At 35.9% G+C, this 18,556-nt stretch overlaps 1 protein-coding gene across 7 annotated transcripts in view; it reads right to left on the bottom strand.

Annotated features, from left to right (window-relative positions):
- Positions 1 to 18,556, bottom strand: part of MCTP1 (multiple C2 and transmembrane domain containing 1) — a 725,942-nt gene that overhangs the window by 489,767 nt on the left and 217,619 nt on the right. The window contains exon 1 of one of the 7 annotated variants that reach the window (XM_072606127.1): positions 7,516 to 7,770. The exons of the other annotated variants lie outside the window; for them this stretch is intronic. Within the exon in view, the coding sequence (XP_072462228.1) occupies positions 7,516 to 7,572 (57 nt within the window). The 5' untranslated portion in view covers positions 7,573 to 7,770. Of the gene's footprint in view, positions 1 to 7,515; positions 7,771 to 18,556 lie in introns of those variants that run through there. 7 annotated transcript variants of the gene reach the window in all.

The raw sequence follows: 18,556 nt of genomic DNA, 5'->3' as shown, positions 1-18,556 counted from the left end.
AACTTACATGAACTGATGCTGAGTGAAATGAGCAGAAACAGGAGAACTTTGTACACAGTAACCACCACAGGGTGCAAGGATTGTTTCTGGTAGACCTAGCCCTTCATAGCAATACAAGACCCTAAAACATTCCCAAAAGACTCGAGGCAAAATGCCATCTATATCCAGAGAAAGAACTATGGAATTTGAATGCAGAATTAAGTCGACTATTTTCTCTTGTGTTATTATGTTCTGGTTTGGTTTGATTTTTTTTCTCATGCTTTTTTGCATTCATTTTAATTCTTCTATGCAACATGACTAATGTAAAAACGTGGCTAATAAGAACATATATGTAGAACCAATATAAGATTGCATGCTGTCTCAGGGAGGGAGATGGGAATGAGGAGGAGAAAAGCTAAGACTTATGGAAGCGATTGTAGAAAACTGAAAACAAATTAATTTTCAAATGAGAAATAAAAGAAAACAAATAATTGGAGAGATCAACTTTTAATCACTGATGTTTGGGACAAACCAAAATAATAAAAATAACACTACTTAAATTAGTGTATAACTTTAGTGCTATACTAATCAAACTGCAAAGGGGAAAGATACTTTACAGAACCAATCAAAATAAATACTAAATTCATTTGGAGGGGGAAAAAAGATCGACATATAGAAGGAAATAATGAAAAAAAGGAATCAAGAGGGGAATAGGACTTTCAGACTTCACATTATATTATAAATCAGTTATTAAAACTATTAGCTACTAGTTAAAATATATATCAATAGAACAGACTAAGTAAGCAAGAACTGGACACAGTTTGAAAAATCCAACAACAAGTTGTTTGGGGAAGGACTCTATTTGACATGAACTACTGGGAAATAGAAAGCAGTTTAGCAAAAAATAGGTTTAGACCAGCATGTTATACCGTGTGCCACAATTACTTCCAAATGGTAATAGGACATAATTATAAAAGGTCACAGTTTAAAAAAAATTGAAGAATGTTATAAAACACTTTTCACAACTACTCCTAGGAGGAGCATTCTTAACTAAAATGGGACAGAAGTGATTATAAAAGGTAAAATGAATTTTTGATTGCATAAAAATAAAAAGCTTTTCCTCCAAATCAAATCAATGAAATAGGATAAGAAGAGAAATTGTGACTTGGCAAAAAGAGAACACCTTTGCATGAAATTGTTCTGATAAAGTTGTGATAGACAATACATTAAGAGTTAATAATAATATCTAGAATTTTTATGCTTCTTGGTTTGTGAAGCGTTTTACATATGCTATGTCATTTGTTCTTACAAAGAGCTGTTCTTGAATAAATGGTCAGATTTAAATAAATGGTTTTAAAAGAAAATGATACTATTAAAGACCATATGAAAGATACAAATACACATTGAAATAGCTCTAAGGTTTCTCCTCACTGCTAGTACACTGGCAAAGATGACAAAAGAGAGATACTGTCCACGTTGGGGGTCCTGTGAGAAGGCATACTAATAAGTTCTTTATTTGGATACTGTGATGAGATTGATGGAGCTATGAATTGGTCTAACACTTATGGAAAACAATTTGAAATTATGTGAGGAAAAATATCTAGTCCATTCATATCCTTTGATCCAGAGATCCCACTGCTTTGCATACTGCCCAATTCCAGAAATATCTCAAATTTTGAAAATATTGATAATAGTACTTCTTGCAGCAGATTAAAAACCAAGTAGGCACCAGCCAAATAGAAAACACCGGAACAAACTATAATCTCAGAATGTTGTTGCACTTTAAGAATGAATGAATGAGAAAATCAGAGAAACATGGTAAGATTTACATGAACTCATAGACATCAAAGTAAGCCAAAAAGAGGCAACCAATATACACAGATAGCTAAAATAATACTTCTGTCACATGGAAGGGTTTTTTTGAAGTTTTTTTCTAGATCATTTTCTCTTACTGAGTGGCTATATGAGGCATTAACAAAGTGTGGGTTGGATAAGGAGATGAATAATGTGAGAGAAGTTGGCTTGTTCTTTGTATGCTGGGAAAAGTTTATGTGCTGTGTAGCAGGACAGGCTGAGATATGTACATGTATACTCAGTTGTGCACTGAAACTTCCAGCATACAGCAGACAGGTCAGGCAGTCGTGTGGCAAATCACCTTGGTAAAGGTGATTGTTGTTTCTAATTCTGTTTTGTCAAGTGATTTGTGCTTTTTAGATGTTGCTATCCATTACTTACAGTCACAGCATACCTTGTAAATGTGTCCATTATCAGAATTTTTTAGGTATGCAGCAAGCTAACAAATCCCAGAGATGAAACTTAATCCTTTTAGTTAAGAAAACGTGAATGCTATTTTGGTGAGGAGAGCAGTTGATCAGGACCCAGTTTAAGCCCGTCTCTGTGGCTGTATCACTTGTGCTAGATTACTAACTGGTTGGATACATGGGTCTTGTTACATGCTGTCTGAGGTTTCTATGATTTGGAGAGAACAAAAAAAGCCATTTATCAGATTGCTATTTTTGCTTAGCAAATATACCAGGGATTAGTTCCAACTCTAAACCTACGGTACAATATCTCATTTTAACATCAGCTCTAAGAACTTTTACATAGTGCCCAACAACCTGTTTTAAAACCACCAGAAACTCGGAATTTGGATGAAGATGTATCTCATGATTCAGGATGGAATGATGAGGCTGAGCTCAAAGTAAGAACACCAAAGTGGTGATCCCCCTATTTAAAATAATCTTTCCTTAGACAGACACTCAATAAAAGCATACCTAAATGACTTTTTGCCCTTAACTTATCTGAAACTGAAGCTTGACTGTTAGGTTCCAGACTAAAAGACTGACACCTTATGCAAGAAGGCTCCCCAAAAAGGCTCAGAACATGAAGTTTCTCTAAAGAAGTATGCAAAGGATTTTTCTGCCTATCTGAAAGTGATTGTTCTTTTTTTAAATCAAGATTATACAACTTGTATATGCCAAATACTGCTGCTTTATTTGTAAACAGCAGAAGAGAGGGAGAGGAGGAAGGGAGGAAAATACAAAAGAGGGGAGAGATAAAGAAGGAGGGAGAGGAGAGACAAGGGAGAAAGAGGGAAGGAGAGGGAGAGGGAGAGGGGGAGAGAGGGGGAGAGAGAGGGAGAGAGAGAGGGAGAGAGAGGGAGGGAGAGAGAGAGAGAGAGAGAGAGAGAAGGAGGGAGGGAGAGAGAGAGAGAAGGAGAGAGAGAGAGAGAGAACACAGAGAGAGACAGAACAGAGAGAGTTACTACATTAAAACAAAAACAATGGCCTTCAAGAGAGTTGCTGATTATAGCAAATAAAAATGTGGTAACCCTACCACTAGTAAGTCCTGACAATGTGTTCTTCCCACTGCTGCATGTTAAACTTGTTTTAATGAAAAATTCTGTCAAGGTGATGGATTGGAATGGTGTAGGATTCTTTCTATGAAAAATAAATTTCCAAGTATAAGAGAGGCTAAAATCAAAGGGGATATCTGTGGGTTTTTAAGGTGATGAAAGACAAATACTTTTAAGTCGAAGAAGATGAATAGAAATCTATGTAGAAAGTAACCAAAAACTTTCAGGGAAAGCAGAAGGCAGGAAATTATTAAGAAATTATCAATGTGTTATTAAAGTCCAGGGATATAACATTTCACCTGAGATCCATTTCTTGTATTTGTGGTTAGATTTTTTTCTCAGAAAACTTAGGTGATAAATATGGGGAATAATTCCATCAAGAAATTTCCACAATAGAAAAGCAAAACTAAGACAAGTCTAAGCACCCTGACTGATCACTGTTAAATACTGAGCAGGGGTGTTTCACAGACAAAATAACAACAGCAAATCAGCAGCATCTGCAACTGAGAGGAAGCAAATTGTTTGAGAGTAAAATTGTTTGAAGTAAAAATTATATTTTCAAAGATAAAAAAACTATTGTTCCCATGAAAGTTGTGGATAATAGACAAAACCTAAAGTGTTATTTGAAATCGGCATACAAAATAATAGAAAGCACATCTATTTTTATGGACTTATCAGAAAAAAAAAACCACAGGATTTTTTGTTTGTCCAGTATAACGTAAACAGAAAAACCCTGTAAAAAACAGTCAAATCCTGTATAATTATAATACCCAATCCTGAATCTAAACAAGCTACGAGGAAATGCACCATTCACTTTTCCTTGGAATGGTGGGGGATGATGGGTGAGGAGAGGTGCATATACCATCAGGCACTGTGGCTGTAGCTGTCAGTTTTGCTCAACTCTTTCTGTTACCAAAGTCTCAGTGGGGATGAATCAGAAACAGACACATCTGAAAATGACTGCCATGCAAATCAAATAGTATCGATAAAACGGGAAACATAAAAAATGAAACAAGAATAATATTTAACATGCAAAACAGCGCACAGTGAAGCAAAATACAAGAACCACATGATTAAAAAGAAATAAAGGAAAACAGAAGTTAATCTTTTGACACCTTGTCAACTCCTTCGGGCATCCAGGACCTGGATACCATCATTATCATTTGGCATTTTGTACCACATTTCATGACATGACCTCAATTTACTCTCCACAGTCATCCTGTGAGGGATGAAGGGCAAATACTACTACCCTCATTTTAAAGAAAAAACTGACGAAAAGTGACTTGATCAAGGCCACAACATAGAAAAGGAAGGATCCAGAACTATCACCGAGGTCAACTTTTTACAAATATGCTCTTTCTGCTTTCAGTACTAGTTAGGGAATGAAAGACAAAGTTGAGAATCTAGCAGCTATAATTCTCCCCATCCATTATATAGGATAAGCCTCCACTGACACCAAAGATATTCTTTTGGGAGGGTTGGCTGGAGGGTCAAGCTGCTAGAGTCAAGTCAAAGCCTATATTATTAAGTAGCATTTCTTTAGGAAAATTGACAGTCAAGACATTTTCCAAAATGTTGGCTGTCTCAGGAAGTATAAAATACTGATACTTGCTTAAATGAAAACAAACATTTCTCCACACTTTTCCTAACAATATTTTCATTACAAAATTGCTGAGACTCATACATTTTGAACTGGATGCAATGCAATGAATACAATAATTTGTTGATTTTACAGTTGAGAATGAGTCCAAAAAAGTGAAATTATTTGCCCAAGGCCACAGAGTAAGAGGGAGAACTAAACTGGAACCTACCTCTTTTGACTTCTTTCTATACTGCAGAAATTAAGAGTGTTTGGAATATGGGGAAAAATAAGAACTTGCCAACCAAAATTATTGTTATAGAAATTATTTTTAAAATTAAGTTTGTCAACATTTTGATTAAGATCAAGAAATAAAAAATAGTAAAATCCATAAATCTTCCTGCCAGTTCCCATAAAAGCTGTCAAAATATATTTTTAGTTATCCCTATTCTTAGGGATATTAGGTTCCATATCTGAAATTAGCAGGTAGTCAGTCCCTTCAGCTTCATGCAAACCATTAATTTTGACCTCCCTCCAAACAAACAAAACAAAACAAAAACCACCTTTATGAGAGCCACCACAAAATGATATCAATTATAAAATCTGAGATTCCTCTCCTTTCTTCAGCTCCCACCCATCCTCCAGTGGAAGTGCTAAATCAATGAAGCAGCCCAAAAGCCTGGCAGAAGGAAGGTGCACAGGTTTCCTGGGTAATCCAGTCATAGCCTGAGTAACTGAAGGATCACAGGGCTTGCAGTGCCCTGGAAGGCCGGCTGGAAATAATCCAACGATATGGGAAGAAAGAGTATGTTGAAGACAATCTAGATTTTCCACCACGGTCAGCCAACGCTGGCACAATGAAAACTGATGTTCCTAGCAAATGCCCTGAGGAACTGAAAGGTCTCAGGCTAATTACCGCTGTGGATCATATGCTTTGTGTTAATTCTAGTGTTAAGTACATTTTGTTGTTAGAATTGTGTTATTTGAATACAAAAAAGAATTGGAAAATGCTTTGAAAATTGGTCATTCATAAAAGTATGTTGATCAACCAGAATATTCCATCTTCTGACTAAACCCTCGAGCAGATTCAGCTAATCTAGCATCATGCTATGTTCCTAATCATAACACCCCAATGGATGAGTTATAATCAAATCTTTAGGGGCATAGATTACATGAGTCAAGAAAATTGTCCCCTTTTTTCTATCAAGAGCATAAGACTGCTTAGATCTCAAAGTGTTAAAACAGTTATTTAAGTAGAAATCATTCCCTATGAAAGATTACCTCTAGGGGCATCTATTTAGGGTTTGAGTTTCTTTTACTCCCCAACACAAAAAAAAGAAAATCTAACTACATGTCTCCTATTACATCTGTAGGGCACCCTACTGCAAAAAACATTGTTTCCATAATAAAATATATCTAATTTGATGTCATTCCTATGCTGTAATTAGAACCTAGTAATTGTGTAATGAGTATAATTTTGGATAAAAATGATACAGCCCCTAAACCTGACTGTGAATCAATTAGGAACTGAAAAAATAGCATCTCAAATAGTCATCAGCATTTAGAAAAATCTTCAAATATATTAATGCTTTAGGAATTCATCATCATGCTTCTAGGTGTTATTTCAATGAGCTCTAGTCTGAAACAAGTCAACCATTCCCAGGGGAATTTAAAGACTCAAAAAGCATGCACATTTTTACAAGCATTTATAATCACATGACAATATATACTTTTCTCACTATTCTGCATTAAGATACTACTTAAATATTATTTTTCCAATTCACAGGAATGGTACTGAGAGTTAAAATAAAACAGGAATTGTAAGAACTCAGACAAGAAATAATGAAGATAGTTTACCCAATTTTCCTCACGGAATTTGTATACAAATATGCTCAACAGCAAGTGAAGAAGTGGGCTGGTGAAAAAGTCTTAAATACATTTTAAAACAAACAGATCAATCAATGGTTTATAAATAAATCAGCTTTTCCCTTGAATAGAAAACCAGAAATGAAAAGGGAGAGTGGGCTTTCACTATTTTTCCACTGCAAACCTCATATTGCTCAATACTTCTTTCTCCTTCTATGCCTAGAAGCAAGGCATATTTACAAAAATAAGGAGATGCACAGACAGGGGAAAAGCATGCACACATCTTCCTTATTCAAGATCTTGGGTTAGAAGTAAAAGCCAATTTATAATTTAAAGTAGCTGATCCTATTTCCTTCCCAATAGTAACTTTTAAAAGATCTGAACATATACATATATACATACATATATATACATATATATAATACACATGCATATATTTCTGCATACATACGCATATATGGATATATACATATATATTTCTACAACATTTGATTTTCTTGAGTTCCATCTTATCACAAGAAATATTAAAACAGCATCATTCTATTAAACTAAGAATCTTACAAAATACTTAAACTCTCACTTAAAATGACTTCTATTTTAGAATTCAGAATAACAATATTCTGATTACTCTTGTGACAAAAGGGAAAAAAAACATTTTTGAGGCACAGACAAAGCAAAAACAATGCATTCAAGATTTTCAGAATATAATGATTGAAAGGAAAAATGAGGTTCTTACCTTACTGTAAGTAAATGGTAAACTGCTTGTACTTTTCAACTTACAGCTATCTAGCATAGTGAAAGAGAAATGAGCAAAACATATTTTGCTGCAATGAAAGAGGAGCACTTCCAAACTTAGCCTTCCTCTCTCTCTGTCTACTCACAAGTGCGACTGTTCCTTTCCAACTGATCAAGCACCAGCCCCTTCACAGATATCACTTGCTGCTCTGAACTGCTGGCTCCTCAGAATGAAAGTAAGAGCAAAGCGTGATGTTTGAATCCCATGGCTTCACGGATTCACAGGATATGACTCAACCCTTCAAACCAGGGAGAGCAGAATATATTCTTTTTCTCAACTGCTAATATAGATTACATTCTAGACAAATTATTTGTCTTATAATGGCTATAAACCAAATCATGACATTTTTACCTATGAAGACAAACAGCTTTTTTTTTTAAATCTCTTCCCCTAGCTCACAGCACAAATGTGCAAATGAGAATCACACCACCACACAGGTCTGTCTGCCTGCTCACTGGAGGCTATGTTTTTAATGTTTCTACACCACACAATGTCGATTCACCAACATGACTAAGAGAGGAACAAATTGAAGGCACTAAACTTTCATGTCACTGAATAAGATTATAAAAGAACAGTACTTAAAAGAATAGGAAGTGGCAGAGATCCTTCACTGACTGCACAATGTTCACAGACTTTGATCATTTCTTGTTTTTCCCTACAGCAATCCTGTCCTACCTTGTCATCATCTCATGATGGTGACTGGCTGGCTGGCTGTGCCCACCTCTCCACTTAGAACTCTCTCTACTTTGTGAACATTTCTAAAGGAGCCTGATTAATGACATGACGAGGGGTAGATGTGACATCTTCAATGCTTTTTTTTTTTACCTTAACACCGAAACTATTTTAAGCTTGATCACATATTGAATGCAGTATTGTTACATTAAGATACAAGGAGATAAATGTTCATGTAGCTAGGTAGCTAGAGAAGAATGTATGCTATTAACCCACTACAGCAGTACCAGAGTGCAAGAGACTCAAGGAGATCATGGCCATAATTTCAAGAATTAGACAAAATTTCTGCAAATGACAAGGGGATATTTGTGTCCAGATGGGCACAAGATGGAAGGTAAACATTTCAAGTAAGGCTGTTTGATCTAGAAGGTACTAAATTGCTCTGAAAATACTTCCTATCACCTTGTTCATATGGCAAAACAATTTCCCCAGGGAATTAGTCACACCCAATTAATACCATTCTTTACTTCCAAATCAGATTATAGACATTTAAATGTTACAATGTTATGTGCACTTGCATGTCTTTAATTTCAATTCCTGTAGAAATTAAGTTTGTGATGACTAATGTGGAAATATGTTTTATAAGATTGTACATACATAATCTATATCACATTGCTTTCCATCTAAGGGAGGGAGGAGGGAAGAAGCGAGGAAAATCTAGAACTCAAAATTTCATTAAAAAAAAGAATGTCAAAAATCATCTTTATATGTAATTGGAAAAATACTATTAAAAAAGAAATTAAGTTTGTAAAAAATGAGGAAAAAACAGTGGGTAAAACATATGACTTCAGATCACCACCTATGAGAGACAAATTTTTTTTTTTTGTCAAGTTGCTCTGTGGAGCTAGGATCAATCAATTAACAAACATATATTAAGCTGGAGATACAATGACTTAAAGAAATAGTTGCAGCCCTCACAGAGTTTCCATCCTAATAGGGGAGCCAGGATACATACATGACTATCAGGATTTTCTTTTTTTTTTTGAGACATGTGACAGCACTGGGGACATCAAAAAAGAATTTATCTTAAACAGAGGTGAGGAATCTGATCTAGGAGATGATATTAATCTGAGCTTTGAAGGGAACTTCTAATTCAAAGAGAAGGAAGTAAGGTTAGAGTATACTGGAAAAAACAGTAACAGAATTCATCTGGAAGAACAAAAGGTCAAAAATGCCACAGGAATTAATGAAAAGCAGCACCAGATTTCAAACTATATTACAAAGTAGTAATCATCAAACAATCTGGTACTGGCTAAGAAACAGGGTAGTGGATCAGTGTAATATATTAAGTACACAATACACAATAGTAAATGATCTTAGACATCTAGTGTCTGATAAACTCAAAGATTCCAGATTTCGAAGTAAGAAATCACCATTTGACACAAATTGCTGGGAAAACTGGGAAATGGTTTGGCAGAAACTAGGCAGAGACCAGTATCTCATACTGTATTCCAAGATAGGGTCAAAATGGGTACATAATTTAGAAATAAAGAGTGATATCCTATGTAAATTAGGGGAGCCTGGAAAAATTTACTTGTCACATCTATGAATAAGAGTTTATGACCAAACAAGAGACACGAAGGATTAAGAGAAATAAAATGGATAATTTTGGTTACATGAAATTGAGAGATTTTTGTGCAAACAAAACCAAAGCAGGCAAAATTAGAAGGAAAGTGGGAAAAAATTTACAGGATTTTGGTCTTATTTCTCAAATATATAGAGACCTTAAAAAATTTATGACAATAAAAACCATTCCACAATTGATAAATGATCCAAGAATATGAACAAGCAGTTTTCAGAAGAAGAAATCAAAGCTATCAATAGTCATATGAAAAAATGCTCTAAATCACCACTGATAAGAGAAACACAAATTAAAATAATCATGAAGTACTACCTCACACCTATCAAGTTGGTTAACATGATAGAAAAAGAAAACAATAAATTTTTGAAGGGGTATGAAAAATAGATACGCTAAATCTCTGGGGGTGGAGTTATGAACTGCTCCAACCATTATGGAGAACAATTTGAAACTATATCCAAAGGGCTGTAAAACTGTATATATCCTCTGATCCAGCAATATCGTTACTAGGTCTGTGTCCCAAAGAGATCAAAGAAAAGGGAAAAAGACCTATCTATACAAAAAAATATTTATAGCAACTCTTTTTGTGGTGACAAAGATCTACAAATTGAGGGGATGCCCATCAATGGGGAATGGCTAAACAAGTTGTAGTATATGATTGTGATGGAATACTGTTGTGCTATAAGAAGCAATGAACAGGATGGTTTAAAAAAACAAACAACCTGGGAATATTAACACAAACTGATGCAAAGTGAAGCGAACAGAACAAGGAGAATATTACACATAGTAACACATTATTTTAACGATGATCAACTGTGAAAAATCTGGCTACTCTGATCAATACAATGATCCAAGAAAATTCCAAATGACCCATGATAAAAAATTCTATCCACATTAGAGAACTGATTAACTCTGACAGCAGATTGAAGCCTCTTTTTTTACTTCCACTTCTTTATGTTTCTAGCTTTTTTTTCAGCATGGCTAATATGGAAATATGTTTTGCATGACTTCACATGTATAAATGATATCATATTACTTGCTTGATGGGTGGGGGGAGACGGGAGTGAGAGAATTAGGAACTCAAATGTTTTTTAAAAATAAATATTAAAAATAAACAAGGAAAGGCAGGCAGGCAGGTAGGAAAGAAGGAGGGAAGAAAGGAAGGAAGGAAGGAAGGAAGGAAGGAAGGAAGGAAGGAAGGAAGGAAGGAAGGAAGGAAGGAAGGAAGGAAGGAAGGAAGGGAGGGAGGGAAGGAGGGAAGGAGGGAGGGAGGGAAGGAGGGAAGGAGGGAGGGAGGAAAAGTTCCATGTTAAGACCTTTGAAGTGAAACTCTATTAAATGTACAATTACTCCCCAATTTAGTTATTTTGTAAGTCCATATTTTCATATATCAGAATCACTTAAAATATACTTGAGTCTTGTTTCTTCCTTCCTTGACACTCTGGCTTATGAAATGGAGGAAATCCAGTAGTTATTCTTTATCAGTTGCAAAAGCAAGCACTGTAGAAATCTCTAATATACCTCTTTATAATTGGCACTGTAAAGTTAAAACTTTACATGCATTCACTTATTTTTAGGCTTTTCACTTGTTACATGATTGATTAGTTATATTAGATCTATTCAGTCATCAAATAGCCAAACTGTAATGAACACAATTCTATCATATAAACTAAAATATTATCACACTTTAACCTGCTACCAATTCCCTAGGAACTGGGATAATTTCACAACATTTCTGAAATTCCACTGTGTGAACTAGGCCTAGCAAATATTTTCCTAATTAGTTGAAAAATAAAACCTATCAATATGTTTGTAGCATTGTTCCCTGCAAATTATGTCAGGTATACTTGCAAGCAGAATATCTCTCTAAAGTCATGGAGTCATAGAATCTTCAAGTTGAATGGGACCTTATCAATTATCTAATACAAACTTTCCACTTTACAGATGAGAAAACTGAGGCTCAGATGTCAAGTCAATTGCCCAAGATCACACTGTTTGTTTGTACAAGATCCAGGCCAACAACTCAGATCTCCTGACAATTACTCCAGTGTTCTTTCCATTGAATAACTTTGAGTAAGTCACTTGACCACTCTAGATCTAGTTTTCTCATCTGCAAAACAAGGGGGATTGAACACACTACTTGGGTGATAATGGGAAAGTCATAAAACCCCTTCAGGTCTTAGTTCTTCATCTGCTAAATGAGAGGGTTGGATGAGATAACCTCTAATACCCCTTCCATCTAAAAAAGCCTATGATTAGAGAGATGAGCCATCATAACTCAAAAGAGTTTCATCCTAAGTGCTACTTAAAACTTAGAGCAAAAAGACCCTTTATGAGAAAATAAAGCAAGAAATATGGGTCTTCTGACTTTTAGCCTGATAACAGAATTTTTATTTATAGAACACTTAAATCCTCCTGCCCCCTTAAGCTTTCCTCCTCTCTCATTTTCCTTTTACTATAAGATTTCCAGAAAGGATAGTCTAAACTCACAGATTCTGCTTCCTCATCTCACTCCTCAAATCTGCAGCAACCTCCCAGAAATCTTTAGTGACTGCCCCACTGGCAAATTCAGGGTCCTTCTCTGAGTCTTCTTCCTAGGTGACACAGTAGATGGAGTGCTGGACATGGAGTGGGAAAGATCTGAGGTCAAATTTTGGCTCTGACGCTAGCTGTGTGACTGGGAAATTCACTTAAATGGTCTCAGATTTAAGTCCTCAACTATAACGTGGAGAAAATAATAATACCTATGTAATATAGGGTAGTTATGAGGTTCAAATGAGAATAAATGTTAAACATTTAACAAACCTTAAAGTGTTACATAGATGCCAGTTACTACTCTTATTAAATGAGATAGAATCAAACTTCTTCCTGTAAAATATATGAAATAGCTTCATTCAGGGAGATTGGGAGGTTATGGGGCTAGAATTAGTGAAGTTTTATCATTGTCACACATAATTTACTGAGCTTTCACTACAGCTGTGACACTTAATAGAAGCTATGGGTTTACTGGTGAGATCAGACATTTTCACGGCTGTCACAGATCTTAAAATTTATCTTATAATACAGCTTCCATGATAAACTGCATGAAGTCCTTTTCTGAAGTATTATATGACATTATTGTGAAGTGGCTGCTAAAGTCATTTTAAATATCCAAATAAAAGATGGACAGTCCAACTTCAAATAAAATTGAAGAAAAAGAAAAAATCCAAACTAGAACTTTGGGGTTTTGTTTTTCTTTTGAATTAAAGTCTCTTACTTTAAGGACTTTAGGGCTGGAATGGAATCTGAGGATAATGTGGAAGAAATGGAAAAGAACGGTTTTCATGCTGCTTCCACCACTTGGTAATGGACACAGAGCAAATAAGAACATGCCTCTCACCTTTGCTTCTGTTTTTCTTATCTACTCCCCTATTTGCCTACTCCTGCTTCTTTTCCTCTTCCCCTTCCTTTCCTAAGCAAAATGGAATAAGGATTTTATGTGTGTATGGAAATATTTCAGTCAACCTTTCCCCGCCCCTACCCTACTTCAGAAGAGCAGAGTTCCTTCTAGCAAAACAAAATGAGCCATGAAGGGGTGGGAGGAAGGTGAGGGAGATGGGAGGAGGCTAAAAGCAAACCCCATGAGACCAAAAGTTTTCTTTTTTCTATTATACTTAGCAGTTTCAGAATGATTCATCAAGTCTTAGAATGGGTATCATGAATCTGAGGAAGTATAATGCCTTCTTTTTACTACTAATATAAATCCAAATTCTCACTTATCCAACAAACTTTCTCTTTCATATCCTATGCCCACAGAAGCATGCTCACTTACATGATTTATTACCATATCTAGCATCATTGGGCAGCTAGGTGAGGCAGTAGATAGCGTGCCAAGCCTGAAATCAGGAAGACATCATTGTGACTTCTAATTTGGCTTCAGACACTAACTGTGTGACCCCAGGCAGGCACTTAACCTGTCTGCCTCAGTTTCTCATCTATAAAATGAACTGGAGAAGGAAATGGCAAACCACTCCAGTATCTTTGCCAAGAAAACCCCAAATGGGGTCATGAGAGTTGAGCATAACTGAAACAGCTAAACAACAATTATTTATGACCACTCTGCCTTTAAAAGGTGTCTCAGCATTAGTGTCTACATGGCAAAGAGACAACATTTTGAAAATACCGGAAAAAACTCTCAGGAAGAGAAACACCCTCGTTAAAGTATTAGACTTTTAGAAGGTCAAGGCACTGAAAATTTCCAGCCTATCTTTGACAGAAGTTGCAATTTATAGTTTCTACTTCTCCTTTTTAATAGTTTCTACAAAGAAAAGGTGAAAATGACAGGCTGGATTTCTGAATCTTCTGTCTGAGCCCTGAATGACAAGAATTAAGGACAAAATCAATGGAAAGGCTAACTTGTTTCACGGTTGTTAAAATATATGTGCCTATAAGATTTCCCTTCATCTAAGTAACAGTCTCATTCCCCAAATTTCTCTTTTGATATTAACTTTTAGACTTCTACATGACAGTTTAAAATATAGGTATGACAAATTCCTGACCAGGGATGGAGTACATCTAACAAAAAAGCTAATAGGACTGTATTTGACTTGTATCTTACAAATGTAATCAAATTAAGCTTTTAACATAAAAAGATTAGGGGAGGGAGAAAACTGTCTATGCATATCCATCAAACTACAGACTATAGAGATCAACTATGATTAAGGAAGAAAATAGTAGCTGAGACACCCAAAAGAGACAAAATGCAAGAAAAGTATTAGCAGCAAAACCCAAAGTCCAAATGTCTACACACAACCACTGAAATTTTAGTAAATAAGTAAGAGGAAATAGATGTCTTATAGGATACTCAGGAGTCAAAGCTGAGATCATAGGTATCACTGAGACTTGGTGTAATCCATGACTGAAATAGAGCTCTGGAGGAGTATACTTTATTTTTTTCTTTCTTAATATTATATTTTGAAATATTTTGAGGGTTCCTGAAAATAAGTATAGGGATAAAATAACCACTAAGTGATGCCAGTTTTTCAAAGTCTTAAGTGCTACTACAATGGACCCCAAGATGTAATAGAACCCCCTCAGGGAAATTCAACGCTCACATTTATTGGATGATTTATCTGGGTCTCCACCTGTCTAAAGGAGACATAAGTATCAAAAAAAAAATCAATCCCAGGGACACCTGGTTTTTTAACTACCAGAATCACCATCCCGGGTATCATCCAGGGGTCTTTTTACAACAATAAATACAAATATTTCAATATACAAAGACAAAGAAGGGAGACTTGTACATGAAAATCTGTTTGGGGCAGTTTTATTTTGTTTTATTTTCCTAATAGGAATAGTTTTTTCCTCCCTACATGTATTTGGGGTGCAGGGGAGGAAGACAGACCAGTAAGAAACATGCTCCTATTTCCCGTTCTTATTGATTAAAAATTAGGAAAACTTTGTTCATGAACTGAAAGCAAATAAGAAGAACCAAGATAATATATGCAATGGACACAACATCACAAAAGAGAACACCTTAAACTAAGCATGAGTCTTTCTCCTTTATGTGTCTTCCCTACTAGGTTCCTGTAAGTGTATGCCCATCACATATACCACATAGCTAGAGCACGGATGGGTGGATGACTGTGGCATAGGTGTATGTATGTATTGGGATGTATTTATTATTTAGGTATTTGCTTTAATATATTAGTATCTATTACATTATTATTTCCTTTCTCTTATTAAATAAATGATTATGTTTAATATCCAAAAATCATTGCAAATCCTGGATGTTTAGATAGAAAACACATTGGATGAGGGCTCAGAAGCCAGTGGTGAATAAGGGAGGTATATTTCCCCTCAGTAGGGTTACCACCCCTAGGACTTTGAGAGGGTTTGAAATTTCAATTTAACTATGTGGTGGTGGTCCCGATCTTGGAACTTACATTTATTAGTCTGAGAACAGGTTGGAGGAGCAGTCCACAGAGAGCAGCGGGGTGTCTCACAGACCTAAGTGAGAAGTGTGAGGCTCAAAGTGTGACACTGTGGGGGTGATTATATTTTAGAATGTCTGCAGTGACTAGACCCTACTGTACCTAACATCTTATTACATCATGGGGCACTGGAATGGCATGCATACATATGAAAACCATTACATGACTAATATTCTGAGTATCTAAGAATTCATTTTGGGGGGCACTAGGAATTTTATTTCCACGGTTTTCGTTTTCTACAGGTCTTCTACAATGCATACTAAGGTTGAAGTATGGCGCTATATTTGCGGTGGTGTGCGGCATCCATTGCCTCACTTTCACTTTCCCCAGCTGCTGAAGCCTCAGCCTAAGTCCAGTACCTGGAAGGGTCCTCTTTCTGTTTCTTCCTACTCTACCTTCAGACTCTTCTTTGTCCAGGATTGATTCCATTACCATTTCTTCTCAGATACCATAACACTGACAAGGAGAATATGTCATAGAACCAGTTCAAAAGTTTCTACTGAATACAAAAGGAAGAATGTTTATATCAAGAATGAAATACTACTGTGCTATACGAAATGGTGAGCTCGATGGTCTGAGGAAAAACATGGATTAGACTTGCATGAAATAATGAAGAGTGAAATGAGCAGAACTAGGAGAATATTGCAGGAACAATGATGTTGTTTTAAGGACAGCTTTGAGCATTTTGACTATCATATATGTGTGTATACACACAAACATATACAAATTAATGACAAAGGAAATGTAACCAGAGAAGGAACTGATAAACAGAAGATTAGTATGTATGTGTGTGTTGTGGGTATCTATGTATGTATGTATATATATATTTGTGTTTAATGGTAGCCATCTCTAGGGTGGGGGGAGAAAAAAGGTAAAAAATAAAAGAGAAATGAATATTGTTTCTTTATTATATATTTAAAAGAAACAGCAAGTTGGACATAACAAATTTTCCATTTCACATGCAATCACTTTTTAAAAAATATTACGTTATGGAAATGTTTGTTTTCGTCCATAAATTAAAAGTAGCAGCCTGAGAGAGTGGATATAGTCACTATTTATCGTAATAATCATTCATCATGTGTAAAACAGTTCTACCATTTTTATTAGCTTCCTTTTCCTTTTATGTGTCACTGACAAAGTTGGTGAGCATTGTGTCCCTAAACCCCATTTCCCCCCATAATCTCTGTGGTTTTCATTTCGTGATTAGGCAGATAGATGGTTCAACAGATGGAGTGTCAGGCCTGGAGGCAGGAAGACGTGTTCAAATCCCACCTTAGATTCCAACTATGTGACTTGGAGCAGGTTACTTAACCTCTGCTTACCTCAGTTTCTTCATCTACTTCTTGGGGTTGTTGGGAGGATTAAATGAGATGGTATTTGTAAAATTTTTAGCACAGTGCCTGGCACAGAGTAAGCACTAAATAATTGCTAACTACTTATTACTGTTTTCGCACAGTTCAGTGCTTTTGGGGAATGTCTATGTTGTGGTATAGCAATAAATGACTATATTGCCCTACCCACTACAATACACCTTTGATAATTTAATTAAGATATGTCAAGGACCTGTTATTTCATTTGTGCAGGACTTCACTCTGACATCTAACCTATCTATGACTTACTGATTTAGGTGCTATGCCATTTGATACATCTATATCTAATAATGGTATTGTTTAATGGTGCCTTTAAGCATGACATAGTTTCACTATTTATCTAATAGGTGCCAGGCACTGTGCTGAGTGCTAAGGATACAAAGAAAAGCAAAAGACAACCCCTGTCTCAGAGAGCTCATAGTCTAAAAGAGGATATAGCATAAAAAAGCTATGAACAAATTATATATATATATACATATATAAGTACATATATGTGTGTGTGTGTGTATATATATATATATATATGAAAATAAACTGGGGATAATCAATAGAGGAAAAGGAGTAGCATGAAGGAAGATTAGGCAAGGTCTCTTTTAGAAGGTGGGAATTTAGTTGAGACTTGAAAGCAGCCAGGGTAGTCAGAAGGCAGAAATGGAGATGGAGAGAATTCCAGGCAAGAAGGACAGTGAGTGAAAATTCAGTCAGGACATGAAGTGTCTTGTTCCAGGAGCAGCAAGGGGACCCAGTGTCACTGGATCAAAGAATATGTGGGGATGAGTAATGTATAAGAAGACTGGAAATCTAGGAAGGACCCAGATGTGACTTTAGGTAGATTAATTTACCTAATGACAGCTGAACTAAGAAAGTGTGGCTTCAAGGCCACCTCTAATACCATTTCACTTGATGATCACATCAGTTCCTGTGGGTTAAATAATCATCTCTATGAAGAGTCTATATAGCCATCCCTAATCTCTCTCCTAACCACCATCCCATATCCTCAATTAATTTTTGGACATCTTGAATTGGATGTTCTCCAGGCATCTTGATATCAACATGTCCAAAGCAGAACTTGTCATCTTTCCTCATAAACTCACTCCCATTTTGAACTTTGCTGATAAGGTCAAGAACACTATGAGATCCCAGGCAGCCAGGCTCCCAACCTCAGCATCATCCTTTACCTCTTACTTCACATATCCAATCTGTCATCAAACCTCATCATTTCTCCTTTCACAACATCTCTAGTCTACATCTCTTTCTTTCCATTCCCACAGTCACCACCCTGGTTTACCCAAGCTATTGTGTTAGCCTGTGAATCAGCCTCCCTACCT

This window comes from Notamacropus eugenii, chromosome 4, assembly GCF_028372415.1.
Source record: "Notamacropus eugenii isolate mMacEug1 chromosome 4, mMacEug1.pri_v2, whole genome shotgun sequence".
In the NCBI taxonomy this organism is placed as follows: Eukaryota; Metazoa; Chordata; class Mammalia; order Diprotodontia; family Macropodidae; genus Notamacropus; species Notamacropus eugenii.
The sequence above is the reverse complement of the archived record's forward strand: the minus strand, read 5'-3'. Positions and strand labels throughout refer to the sequence as shown.